This window comes from Apodemus sylvaticus, chromosome 12, assembly GCF_947179515.1.
Source record: "Apodemus sylvaticus chromosome 12, mApoSyl1.1, whole genome shotgun sequence".
Lineage (NCBI taxonomy): Eukaryota > Metazoa > Chordata > Mammalia > Rodentia > Muridae > Apodemus > Apodemus sylvaticus.
Genome location: NC_067483.1, coordinates 38,725,611 through 38,739,890, shown reverse-complemented (window position 1 = coordinate 38,739,890; position 14,280 = coordinate 38,725,611). Strand labels below are relative to the sequence as shown.

Here is a 14,280-nt window from a genome sequence, read left to right as displayed (position 1 = left end):
GAGGCAAGGAACGGGCGCCTGTCCCAGGAATTCGCTCCTCTGTTCTCTTTAGCCTGCTTTCTAGCTATTAACCGTCCTTGCTGTTCCTTGCTCCAGAAGGACATTTTTCTCAGCTGTCTATTTTGGTGTTTGTTGGGGGAGGGGGCATTTGGGGTCACTGTCTGCGAATGAATCCTGGACAGCGGGAGCCTGCTGCTCTCACTCCTCTGCCTGGCATCTGTCACCGAGCCAGAGCAGCCTGCAGCTAGGCTGCGGACTGCCTAATGAAGACTGAGAGGTGGTTCTGGCTGTGCACAGGTGTCGCTTCCCCATTAGTGGAGGTGACATTCCGAAGCACTACTCATTACAGAGCAGACATTGGACAGGGCTGGGACACATATTGATGGCAGCAGGGCCAGCCAGCGTCTGTCTCAAATCCCATTGCCCCTGAGCAGGGAGGGAGAGCGACAGAAGCATCCTGAGAGTGTCAACTCCACAGGCCCCTCTCTTTCCAGAGAAAAATGAATTCTCTACAGGCATGACATTGGGGAGCAAGTCATTCTTTCTGCTGCTTTCTGACCCAAGGGTCCCTAGTTTCAGGCCCACCCCAATGCTGACCAGCCCACATAGAAGTCTTCAGCTTCTCGGAAGGGCTTATGGGGCCAATGAATGTGGGACATGTCAAATTCAGGCTTCCATAGAGAGGCTCTGATGGCTTTCTTGGTGGTGGAAATCGATCCACCTTGTAAGGTCAGGACAGCTGTAGAAAACTTAACAGGTTGGGGGCTCTCAGGGTCCAGGGACCTATGGACAAGAACAGAGGATGTGGAAACTGAACAGTTTCCTCTTGTCCTTACAGACGTTTGATTGGTTCCTGTAGGACAGGAACGGCCGGCCCATCCTCTTGGAGACACAGCTCCCAGAGCCAAGAGTAAAGTGGCCAAAAGAAGAGCTGCTACACGCAAGCTCACACCCCTCCAAATCCCGGATGCCACCCTCCCTGGGCCCGGGCTTCGCGCACGCGCATTAGGCCGCCCCCGCACAGCTTGGTTTTAAACTCGTGGCAGACGGAACTCGGCTTAAAAATAACTATTTTGACAGTTACGATGTAAATATGTGAGTGACGCGTGGGGCTGTTTTTCCTTCGAGCTTCCCCCCATTCCCCGGGCCATCCTACCCCCGGCTCTGCTGAGGCTGAGATAGCTAGAGCGCCTCCTGCAGGATACTCAGCGCACTGCAGCGGAAGAATTCCCTTTCAACACAGCACACCGCACCACTCTTGTTTTTGCGGATTTTGAGATGGATCTTGCTTTTTTTATCACGGGCTACCCTTCAATTCACAAACCTCTGTCTCAGCCTTCTCAATGCTGAGGTTAGCAGATGTGCACAGCCGTCATCACAACCCCATACCTACCTGTCTTCAGTTCAGTTTGTCTCTCCTATACACCCAGCACTACGCTAGTTACAGTGGAGCATGTGAGAGACGCTAAAGACAGACCGGCCATTTGTAATGCTTCCAACCGAGCGTCTCAGTTACCGTATCTTGAACACCTACCTGCCTAGGGCCAGGCACTAAGCTAGAAGAGTGCCTGAAAAAGTTACCTTACTCAGTGTACTGCAGAGGAAGAATTCCCTTTCAACAGACCACACCACCGCACCCGTCACAAAAACTCAAGGAGGTGTTTTACTATCTGCATTTTACAGGTGACTAGGAGACAGGAGACGTGTGGAACATGAAGCAACTTAGGTAGGCTGACACAACTAGAACGTTGAGATGGGAACCTCAGTCTCATCCTGTCCCCATAACCCATTTTGTGATGGGACGGAGGGACATCAGTCACCCTCTCTACAAGTAGGCAATGAGTCTGTCTGGACACCAGCGCTTCATCTAAAATAAAGCCAGGACCATCGAGGACACTTTGAGTGTCCCTGCCAGCCTTCTCTGTCTTTCTAATAATAGACAATAGAAGGAAGCGACAGAGTGTCTGATGTCCTTGAGATTTCCAAACTATCTCTTACAAAAAGCGAGAGAAAGAGAGGAAGGAGGGCTGGGGTATAGAGCAGTGTATGCTCCAGGATTTATGGCCCAGCGTGGTAGAGGTCCGAGACAGAGCATGTTCGAGCTCAAGAGTCCACGCTGAGTGTGGTCTGTCCTTCACTGTCCAGACAGTGTCCTATGCCCTTGGCTAGGGGTCCACTGATACTCTCAGGTACTTTAAATTTTACTTTCCTGTATGGATATTTGTGTATGCCTGCTTGTCCCTATAAGCACCATGTGCATGCAGAAGCCGGAGAAGGCCACAAGAGGGCGTTGGATCCCCGAAACTGGAATTACAAGCAGTTGTAAGCTGTTCCACGTAGAGGTTGGCAACTGAACCCAGGTCCTCTGCAAGAGCAACGAGTGCTCTCAACCACTGAGCCATCTCCCCAGCCCTGCTCTTGGGTTCTTTCGCCCCTTCCTGTCCCAGGAGAACCTCTGAAGCATCCACTAGTGCTGGGGGAATGTCTGTTAGCCACACAGTATACACCTCCCTCCTGGATTCTAACCCTGTAGGATCAAAGGTTTGTGTCAAAGCACGAGTGCAATGCCAGGAGTCAGACTTTGAGTGAGGAGAGGAACTTGCGGGCAACTGGATTCACATGTGACATGACAGAAGAGGCAGCCACAACATGGCAATATCATGCTGGCTTTCACCTGGGCATACAGCCAGGCTCAGCTCAGAGTCTATGTTTTCTGAGAAGCCTTTTTCTGGCTCTCAAGCCCCAAAGCACTTTGCTTGAGCTCTGTCTAAAGGGTCTGGTGTTCCTTGAGTCTTGCCATGTTGCTTTCTGTCATATTATGAGTTCCTAAGGAGTGGGAGCACTGCTGACTTCCTGGTTCTCCTCGGTGGTGCCCACAGTGCTCTGCTCAGGGTCAGGATTCAATACTGACTTAATGAATTCAGTGGACAATAGCACACATTTCTTTCAGGGCGAAAGCTGAGATGCAGATAGCAGCGGGCAAGCAACCAAGCTGCCTTTTGAACCAGAGGCATAGAATACCTTATGCCAGGCATTAAGGAAGCTCAGCTGGAGAAGAAAGCCATCCTGCCCAGGAGCAGTCAATCCACTGCTGTCTACAAAAACTGCACATCATCTGTAATCCTCAGCCTTCAGGAAGCTCAGCTAGGGGGATCACAAGTCTGAGGCCAGCCCAGGTAACAGAGTAAGACCCTAGGCCAGCCTGCGCAATAGAGAAAGAGCCTGTCTAGAGACCATAGCTAATCAATTCGTGCACAGCTGTTATGTGACTTGCCTTAAACCAGCCCTTCCTCACAGAAGGCTGGCTCGAGGTTAGGGCTGATGGCTTAGGCTGTCTTCCCCCCACTCCCACAAGGCAGGGTTTCTCTGTGTAGCCCTGGCTGTCCTGGAACTCACTCTGTAGACCAGGCTGGCCTAGAACTCAGAAATCCACCTGCCTCTGCCTCCCAAGTGCTGGGATTAAAGTATGTACCACCACCGCCCGGCTCTCTGTCCTTTTTTGGGGGGAGGGGGGGGAGGGGACATTTCTTCACAGTAAGTAGAATCTCTGCCCTACCCCTTCCTTCTTTTTTAGAGCTCTGTTGATATATAATTCATACCACCTGATAATCTTTGTTCTGAGTGCAGCTCAATCTTCCTTTCCTTGCAAGATGGACGACAATCGCACATTCTGTCAGTAGTTCCTGGAAGCCCAAGTAAAGATCTTTATTTTATATTAAAGCAGCTATAAGCCATGAGAGCATAGTGCAGTTCTAAAACATTACCCCTCTCCAGTTTTGACCCACTAGTTCCCTGAGATACTAGGAGGCAGGAGGCTGGCTTTTTCTCAGTTTATAGACAGTACAAATGAGGCCCATAGAACCAGGGCCTCAGGTGTCCCTCAGGACTCGTCACCTGTGCACACACTCCTGTCTTCCCTACTCAGCTTCATTCTCCCTCCTCTCAGATCGGTGCGAACGAGTTTGGCTTCGGCTATATATTATAGTGTGAAATCAACACGGATGCCCCACACGCCTTGACAACATAATTCACTTGCTGCAAAGGGACGTAATAAAGTGTGTTTATTACAGCAATTATCGGAGCAGAATCTGCCAGCATGCTTTTCAGTGGCGACCAGAAAAGTGCTTACTCCAGATGCATAGATTTCGGAAACTGTGCAGCTAGAGCCAAAATAAAACCAACGAGGCTTAGTAAATGGGTCTCAGTCACCCTAGGAAAACAACCATTCAGGAGCCAACTCAACCGAAGCAAAGGGTAACAAGATGTAGATTGGTGTTTGCTGGGTTGAGACCTGGACCTGTTTCCAGGGTCGAGGTGTTAGGGATATACATAGACTGTATCCCATAACCCAGCCACCCCACATACTGAGTTCACACCCCACGGATCAACACAGGAGAGTATAGATGGAGATCATTAGCACCAGTGTTTCTCAGGAATTCCTCTGCCTCTGTAGTGGAATTTGGGACACAGGAAGACAGTTAATGGCTGGGCCACCGAAAGGCGGCAGAAGGAACAGCTAAGAATGCTTTTTACTAAATGCAGCCTTCAAGAGTACATGGTGCTCCAGGCTAGAGATACAACTCAGTAGGAGAGCATTTGCCTAGTGGTTCTGTGGCCTTGGGCTTCATCCCTAGCCCCTTGCAGGGGTGTGGAGGTGAGACCTCTAGGGACTATGGCTAAATTGGAGTGAGTCTGCTTTCTAGCCTGGGGAAAATCTGTTGCCTTGCTTTGGGTAGAATGATTGATTGAACAGAGATGTAAATGCATTTGCCTGGCTCCTTGGTAGAAGGATAGAGGGGAAGTAACTTAAATTCCACAGAAACATCAAGTTATCTGACTGCTAATTAGCCAAGCAGAGTTCTTTACTATTGCTTCTGCCAACAGAGCATTCATTCCTCAGAATCAGAACCTCAGGTGTTCCCACGAGAGGCAGCAGTGCATGTCAGGGTTCACTGGGAAGACATCCTAAGCAGTGGCCCTTCCTACCTGATCATAGTTCAGACCACTCAGAAAACACAGAACTGGTTGTTTAAGCCAGCAAATCAAATAGGTCCTTCTAGCAAGGGATGACTTAAATGTGTCCCTCTTTCTTCATTATCCCTTTGCCTCTTCGAGAAGGTGCTATGCTGAGGGATGGGGGCAGAAGGCAGCTGGGCTCTCTGGAACAGAGAAAGTCAGAGCTTTGAGCATCATGAACAACAGGATAAAAATAGCAGCGTTGCCATGGCAAGGGAGGCTGGGAGAGTCCTGAGGATGTGTCTAGGTCCTGCCATCTCCCCTGCTGGCATTCCCCTCCCCCCCGCCCCTCAGAGGGAATACAGCAATGAACCGAGGGTGGAGGCTGCTCCTGCAGGGAAGGGAGCTGACCAGAAGCTCACTAGGAAACCCGTTGGGTTTCAGACCCTTCTGCCAGGGCCTAGATTGCTCAAGTTGCAGGGTTCCTGGCTTCTGAAATGTTTTCTTTGGTGTAAAGCTGCTTTGAGCTGCTTCCTGGCTCACTGCACCTGTGGATAGTCTGCTCTCCTGCCTCCCCTTTCTGCTTGTTCCTCATCTGAGGATCCAATGGTTTCTCACAGGAGAATCCAGAGAAGGGGCCTGCACAGTAACCCTAGCATGCACGGCGGGTACCGACTGACTCTAGCTGGTCTGAGTGGTCATGGGGGAACTTGCTCTGACAAGCCAGGCATCCTGGTGTTAGACTGGATGGTTATCAACACATACTGCACATCGAAGGCTTGCATTAGGACCAGGTGATGGAAGTGGTAGCTAGGAAAGACTCTGTTTCTTGAGTGCTGCCAGCCCAATCACTTGCCAAGAACAGCAGCAACCTTCAGGGTGAATGGTGGACTTCCTAGAGCAGCAACTACTGGATGCAGCAGTCCAGACGTCCCTTCCAGATGAAGGCCTGTTTTTGAGGTTGGGAACCAAGGGTCAATCTCTAAGCTTCAGCCATGTCTGGCTACATCCAACACAAGGCGCCCTTCAGGCGGGTTAGGGAGGGCAGGTATGGGACTCATCCTTAGGAGAGAGGAAGCAGTTTCTTCAGTCAGTCAGGAGTCAGTGCAGGTGGACCACCAGAGGAAGAGAAAGGCCGTACTGCCCCACACAGACAGCACCACCCCCCACCCACTCACTGCTGCACAAATCCCACTAGAGTAGGGGAGACCGGTTCCGTCATCTTAGAGATGGTCTATGGGGTAGCTGTACAAAGTGAACCCAAGCAGGAGTTGGGTCCTTCTGAATCTCTTCAGCCACTGTGCCATAGGAGAGTCAAAAGATGGCAGGTGTCAGGGACTACAGTCAATGCCGGCTACAGAGTACTCCCTTTAGTCTATCCAGGAGGAAGGAAAGATGTCCCAGCACTCCCTGGAGGAACATTGTAGCTCGGATCTAGGCCTCCCTGCACATTCTACCACTTTAGAGCTGCCTGTTACTCTCTGCCGTCCTCAGCACACATCTTCTGGGGCATAGGATGCCTGACATCCCACAAAGGCCTGGCCTCAGAGGAAGGACATAGGTGCAATCCCCTTTATAGTTGAAGAGGCTAGTCCCAGAAGTAAGGCCTGACTCATCCAAGGTCACAGGATCATTGGCACTCAAGCAGAGCCAGAACCCAGGAGACCTGCTCTCAGCTTGGGGTTCCTTACATCTCATGTGTCAATTTCAGTTAAATTATTGCTTTTTTCACTCTCTTCTAAAAAAAAAAAAAAAAAAGAACAATTTCGCTATTGATTTCTATGGATCCATACATTCCAAATACCTGCCTCCCTTAGGAGTAGAGACAGGAAATGACATTCTGATTAACTATCTTCAACCTGAGACAAGAAGCCCTTGGGTGTCCTGGGCCAGGGTCTTAGAAGACACTCAATTCCCAGTGACCCCCAAGAGCATATATACACCACTCTCACGGACTGGTTCTGTAGCCCAGGAGGTGGAATCCCTGTTTAAGTGGAGCCCAGAGGCCCACCTCACGGCACGGAGGATGAGTGTCGAACTGTAAGAATGGGAGGCATGCACACCTGCCTCACCCTTAGCGTACAGGGCAGGCCACCGCAGTACAGCCTACAAAGACCCATGGGCTGGGCTTCCCTCAGGCAGAGTGAGGCAACTTTGAACAGATAATATAAAATCGACTGAACCCAGCCAGATGCAGAGCTGGAAACAGGTTTCCAGCCGCCTCCTAGATGCAGAGAACCGAATCCCCATCTCCTGGAGAAAACAGTCAAAATCACGAGTGTGTGTTTGCAAGCTGCTGCTCCCTCCTACTCAGGCCATGCCTGCTGCAGCGTGGCTACACACCTTACCCTGGATGAAGGGATCAAGGGCCTCAGGCCCGCAAGCAGTGCTGGGGCCTACACTCAAAATCCCTCGAACCTCCCACGTTCCTATAGATGGGCTCATGATAACCAGTGTCTCTACCATACCAAGGGCACGCCTGTGGGGGAGGCAGCTCTCTGGGCCAGCTCCCTGCCAACCCCTGGGGCTGCCTCCCTGCCAGTGCTGCCTTTTGCTGCCCCTCCCTGACCTTAGCTCTCCGTTACCTGACCTGTCCTCCGCGAGAGCCTGTGTGGTTGGGACATAACACCCAACGCTTCTTAGTGACAGGGATATGATTTCATCCTCCAGTTCCAGAGAGAATTCTCTGATTGCAGCCTTGAAGGCAGGCTGCAGATAGCAACGCTGGGGAATGGGCAGGGCGGGGCGGGATCTCTGGGTTCTGTAGCAAAGTAGCCCCCCAAAAGCTTTTTCTGCCATTTCTGCCTCCACCAAGGCCTCCGCCATCTCACAGGACAAAGGAAGTGGAAAGTTTGCTTTATTCTTTGTGACCTCGACTGGCCTTTACTGCAGAAGCTTGCTATTTCCCTGAGGGAAGGATTTGTTTATGAATCTTTGAATATAAAAGCAAATAACAGACAGTAGGTGGTTCAGGTGGGAAGGCAGAGGCGAAAAGCCTGTGGAGAAGAGCGGAGGAGCTGCTTGGGCCCTGCTCAGGCTCCACCAAGACAGCCTTGATCCCAGCACATCTGCAGGAAGCCTAAGAAGCACCCTTCCCTGTTGGCTCAGAGTCGCCTGCTCGCTGAGCTCAGACCTTCCTCCATCTTTGACCCTGACCCTGCTGCCAGGCCTTTATCTGTCCTGCGCCTGATGGTGGTGGGAATGCGAGTCCTCGCTTGTGTGCAGAACTGCTCGTCCCAGTGAGGAGAGCAGCAGGCTAACAGACCCGAAGCTGGTCTCTGCTGCTAAGAGTTTGCTCCTAATTCCCAGCTTTGCCTCTTGCGCCCAAGAGATCCAAGCACAATGACAAAGCCAGGGAAGGAGGGAAAGGAAGGAAGGAAACGCTTTTGCTCCTGAAATCCTAGAAATGGGCACAAGCTCCTAAAGCAGGAGGTTGACTCGGGACTGGGAAGATGAGGCGGAAAGTCAAGGACAGTCCCAGAATTCCCTGTGCTCGGAAGGTGAGATAGGCCAGCACAACACCCTCTCCAGCTTCCCAAGGACAGGAGGGATCAAGGCAGGGTGTGAGTAAACAAAAGGGGGGCAGTGGTGTGGCCTAGCTCTGGGGACAGTCCCTGAGGGGCCTAGTGCCTGAGGAAAGGTCTCCCCACATCTGTGTGCTGTCAAAGTAAGGGCTTCATGAAGCTGATAGGTGAGGGCCAGACACACGGAAGAGCCTCCCACAGCCTGACCCTTCAAATGTCTAGTTCTGTCCTCCATCTCAGTCCTGGCCCACCTGGCCCACGGGGATGCAAAGGGGCTGAGACCCTGGGGCCCCAGCACAGACTCCATCTTGTGTGTGGAGGTGGTGTCCCATGCAGCAAACCCTCCAAGGTCTGCAAGAACAGTTACTTTGCTGTTTAGCAACTGCTTTCCTCTCCCAAGGCTGCACAAGCTTCATGGGACGGGTCACCCTGAGAAGAGCCCCAAAGCCTCATTCCTTGATCCTAGGGAGGCTGTCCAGTTTCCAGAAGGCAAGTGGCAGGTCCTGGGAAAACCCTTGTGTAGCTGAGGCCTCTCCAGGAGCACAAGATTGGTAGCTAACAGGGGTGGGCATAAGAAGGCTCAAGAGGCCGATGTCCTCAGGTTGGTCAGGTACCAGTTAAATAAAGACGGGACACACACACACACACACACACACACACTCTGAGCAGCACAGCAGTGAGCAGCCTCAGGCTCAGATCCACTGGGAGCTGACAAGGAGGCCCTGGTTCTGCTCACACCACTGTCTCCCTCTCTCTGTGAACGTCTTCCTTCTTCCTCTTCATCTTGCAGAAGCCGTGAAGACCACAGAAACAGGCGAAAGTGAACTGAGGCATGCCCTGGGCCGGGCAGGGGATGTGCTCACCAGATGTCTGTAGGGAAAGGCAGGGTAGAAGAGTGGGAGAGATGCAAAGAGAGAGAGAGAAGTAAGCTGGGGTTATCATTCCCAGAAGCATCTGGGCTCCCTGAGGCTGCTGCCTGGTCCTACAATGGCATGATTCTCATTTCCTGAAACCTGTGTTGTTCCAAGCCTCCTGCCTCGCCTCAGACCCACATGGCAGTGGCTGGGGAACAGGAAACAAGCTTAAAACTCTCGGGACGTGTCAGTGCATGCAGCAGGTTCCAGGATCGGGTGTGGGTGGGCGGAGAGTTCGCTTGATTCTTCAGGTCACACAACCAACACTCCAGATGCAGGGTTTTGCAGACTGGGGGAGCCTCTACTTAGACCTCTGGAATGGAGTCTCAGATCCTACCCTTCCCTAACAATCCCAAGTTGTGTGACACTCTTAGGAAACTCTGTAAGGGACAAACACAAGGTGGCCAACAACCCCTCTAACACCAGCCTGGTCATGTAGGAAACCAGGTAGTAAAGAGAGGGTCTTCAGCCAAAAGGCTTTGTGTTTACCTCGTGCATTGCATAAAGAAGGGCAGGGAGGATGGAACACCCTTTTGCCCTGGGGAGAAGGTTGAGGCTGAGGTCAGCCTGAAGTGGAACACGTGAGTCTGGCTGAGGTTAGGGCACAAGCTGGGGAAACATGCCTCTTAGCCACTCGTTCCCATTTTCCTCGTGATATTTATCTACACGGCTGCTGCTTGCATGTCTCTGCCCTTCCTGGCCCCAAACAATCCTACTGTAAGAAAACCAAAGATGCCTTCCAGTCAGCTCAGGCAGGGCAGCTTAGCACAGGAAGGCGGGCACCCTACCCAGAGGTCAGAACAACCCAGCAAGGATGTGAATGGCTCCTCTGTCTAGGAAAAACTGGGGAAGAAAGCAGGTGAGTTAGGGTAGAGGGTTTGGAATAGAGAAGTCGGAGGCACCCCCATCTCCAGCAGAGAGGGCACACCTCAGTCATGGCACCCCTGTGAAGTGGCTCCCCCATTTCTAGAGGAACCTGGTACGATCCATGTGGTGGCTGTCCTGAGGAACTCCTTCAGGACAAACAACCAATGTTCTTTTCCTGCACAGCTGAAATGTCTGCTCTGGAGCTGGTCCTGTCAGGATCTACCCCCAGTCTCTGGGTAATACAGCCAATCACTGTAATTAATAGGGAGACTGCATTTCCAGTGACCAGCTGGATGGGCAGGAGGCCCAGCTTGAGTCAGCATGGGTAGGAAGGCAGGCTGCTATTTAATAACCTGCTTTTCAGCACCACTTACACACCCACTCTGGTGGAGTATATATAGTGAACAGAAGAGAAGTCTCTAGGATATATATATATAGGATAGAACCGAGACACAACTACTATATTTCTAGATGCATCTACCGCAGCAATCTCTGAATCCCTCTCATGATGAACCCGAGGTAGGGTGGGTGTCCACGCCAAGGCCTATTCTTGACTCTGAGGTGGGCACACTGTCATCCCAGAAAGTAGCTCTATCTCTCTGGACCTTCAGTTCTTATTTTCTATATACCAGGAGGCTGGCCAAGTCTTGACATTTAGAGACTAAAGGAATACTTGGACACTGGGAGCCCTAGCTAGATCTGGAGGAGAAGGGGAGCTGGTGGGGTCCCTTGTCATCAGTATCTGTAATGCATGCACTCCATGCTGGGGTGTATGTGAAGTGCTCTCAAGTCGTCAGAAGAAAAACCAGCATTGGACACCTACAACAAAGGACACAAGGCAGCCTGGGTTAGAGACCTGCTCTCCCAACAGCTTCTGCTATTCCAGCCCCAAAGCAGGTCTAGTCTCACGCAGGCTTAGACATAGGACGCCAAGATCCTCGTCACCCTTTGATTCCTGCTCCTGCTCAGAGTCCTTAGAGGGCAATGAAAACACTAAGTTTTTGCCCACTCCCCCCACCCTGTAAGTTAGAGCAGGTGTAGGAAGAACAAGGGTTTATCTGGTACAGGAAGGATGCTTTGGAAGAAGTCCCTCCGGAGCTGGGCTGCTATGTGGGATTCCTTGGCTCCCAAAGGCAGCAAGAACAAGGCAGAGAGCCACCAGTTCTTGGCTCTTAAGTCCTGTGGCTTCTCCTTGTCATCCTGCTAGGGGTCTCATATTGGGGGCTACAACTCCCAACCCTAGAACCCTGGGCACAAAGACCACTGGACCCAGTCCCCACTGTGGGGAAGGCACGGGACAGATAATTCCGTGTCAGTGTACGCAAGTACTGTGGCCTCATTTCTTCTCTCCAGAGGCCCCCCTCGGACCCTGCTACCACATGTCTGCCCTACCTTATCTACCTTCTCCACATTGGAGGTCATCTTTACTTCCAACATGGGCTAGAGGGTCTCCCGGAGAAGTCAGATCTCATGACCCTTCCACTGGGTCAGAGAGAGCCTGGGAGAGGCCCCCTCATCTGTGCTCCAGTGGGAATCCCCGCACTCTTCTCAAGCAAGACACTGTCCAAGAGTAGGTAGGGAATGGACAAACAGCTCTGGAAAACTCCAAAGTGTAGAGGGCGGGGTGTGGGGGGCTGATGCTAGCCAATGCTCCTGTTCCCCTCCCCCACGGGCTCCATCCAGCTCAGTTGGAAGTCCCTTTGTGGGAGCCAAGCAGAAGAGATGCCAAGTCACAGAGCACCCACCCTCCCAAGCCACCTAGAGATCCCCAGCCTCACTACTCACCCCGGCCTGCGGCCTGCTCTGGGTCTTCACCCCACATTTCTCTTAGCTATTTTTTCCTACCGCCCGCCCTTCCAACTCAAGGGAAAGTGAGGGAATCCAGAGAAGCTGAAGGAGTAGAAAAACCCAGGGGTAAGAAAGCACTTCTACAGTGAAGAGGAAGTGGGGGCTTCAGGCTAGCAGACCTAAAACTCCCCAGTGTCTGTAGAATTAGGGGTATAGGAGATATATGATATTCAGATGTTGGGACAAGCCAGGAATCTTTAACAGTTGTTTCTCCCACCCTGGTCCCCCTCACACCTCCTAAGACAGGAGCTGAGGTACTTCCAACAAGACCCACCCCAGGTAACCAGACATAGTGAGTCAGTTAAGGAGGGGTGCCCTCGGCCGGGGCAAACAATGCGGAACCCTCTACCCCTCCCCTGTGCCCTCCACACCCGAGCCTTGGTAATTAAAATATGAATTCACCTTCCCTCCCAGAGCCATTCATCCCTGCAAGGGAAGCAGCTGCAGCTTAGGAGACCGGATTTGGGGATTAGCTCGGGCGGTGCAGCAGACACACCAGGAGAAAGAATTCAAAAGGAAGGGGGTGAACTGGGTTTTCTCCCACCTCCTCCCTCCCCTCTCCCCAGCCTTCTCCGGGCTTCACACCCACCCCTTCCCCCCCCCCCAAAGCCTGGCCTCCAGGTTTCTGGGAACTGTAGTCTGCAAGGCAGTGTTGATAAACAGGCAGACCCAGGGGTGGGTGGTGGCACAAACTACAGATCCCAGGACCTCTTCACAAGGCTGCCATCTGCCAAGCTGGGCACAGGGCACTCCTCTGGAGAAGCCCGTGTTCTCCTTGGAAGTTAACCCTTTCTTAGATCGTTAGAGAAGGAGCTCCAAGAATCTAGGATCCGAGGCCTCTCTGCCTCCCATGGCCTGCAGAGGCTGCAGTGCCTGGCCTGCAGGGACAGCCTTCCCTCCTGATAGCTTGTCTATTTATTGAGAAAAAGAAAAGCCCCCTCCTCAAGACTACAAGGACAGCCAGGCGGTCCCCATGATGACAGCCAGTAGTTCTGAGGGACTTAGGGGGCACGGTAACTGGGAGCAAGGGTCAGGATAACAATACTCCTAAGTAATGTCATTGCACCCCAATCAGGGGTCAGCAGAGGCTTACCACTGACTCCTGGCAGGAGAGGAGGAGCCAGGAACCTGATGAAGAAGGTGCTGTCCCCTAAAAAGAGGGAACCAGCCAGCAATCCTTCCAATCTTCTTTGCATTTAGAAGTGAAGCTTAGCAATCAAAATTCCATTTCCACCAGAAATGGACAAATACCACCAAAGATATTCGCCCGGTTCTCAGTGTAGTTAAACACGGACCTGGCTCCCTAGGGAAGCCTCATGCTGGGTCGAGCTGATACTGTAGGAGACTAGATTGCTCAGTTATGATATTTTTGGTTTCAGCTGTCTGCAGGCAGGGACAGGACAGACGCAGGGCTGCTCTGTGAATCCTCAGAGAAAGAGGGCATGAGGCCAGCCTGCCTGTCCGGAGGATCTCAACAATTATGGGAGATGCGCCATTGCGGATCTCCTCCAAGCCAGCCCCACCACATGGTGGAGAATAGAAAAGACTGCAAAGGGGGCTGGAGGCTGTAATCCCAGCACAGCGCCCACCCCCCAGTCCCAGGCTAGATGGGGGGTGGGGGTGGGGGGCTATCACTCACCTCTTTCCCCCTGCTCACCATTTCTTCCCTTAAGACTTATTGTGCAGTCCTACTAAGGGCCTTCTTGCTAGAGCTTCCCACGAGGTAGAATCTTTCTTTGAAGCCCTTCCCGGTTCACTTGTCCCCCCTACCCGGATGCTGGGGCTTTCCTGGACAAACCGTGTAACAGGATTCCTGAGACAGGCCCAGAGGCAGAGGGCAGGGGAGGTGACTCTTCTGTTCTAGCTTTCCAATTAGGAAACTGGCAGCGGACAGAGAGAAGCAAAACAAGGGGTTCCTAGAGCAGAATAAAAACAAAAAATAATACAAAACAACAACCAAACAAAACAAAGCACTGCAGACTCAGGAGCTTGGGGGGGGGGGGGGCGGTGTGCCGGTCAGGGGCCAGGCACCCCTGACTCCTTCCGATATCTAAACCTAGCCAAGTGGGCAGGTAGCCTGTCTCAGCCATAGCAAGGCTCCAGCTGGTAAGGGCGTTTGCTTTCCTCTGTGATTCTGATTTACCCCTCTGCCCACATTGGATAAAAATAAT

General features: G+C 52.1%; 1 protein-coding gene across 1 annotated transcript; it reads right to left on the bottom strand.

Moving 5' to 3' along the window:
* Window positions 1-9,212: 9,212 nt before the first annotated feature.
* Blacat1 (BLACAT1 overlapping LEMD1 locus) lies at window positions 9,213-9,314 on the bottom strand. Its single transcript, XM_052200933.1, has one exon. The coding sequence runs from the start codon at window positions 9,312-9,314 to the stop codon at window positions 9,213-9,215; it is 102 nt and encodes a 33-aa protein (XP_052056893.1).
* Between the last annotated feature and the right edge of the window lie 4,966 nt (window positions 9,315-14,280).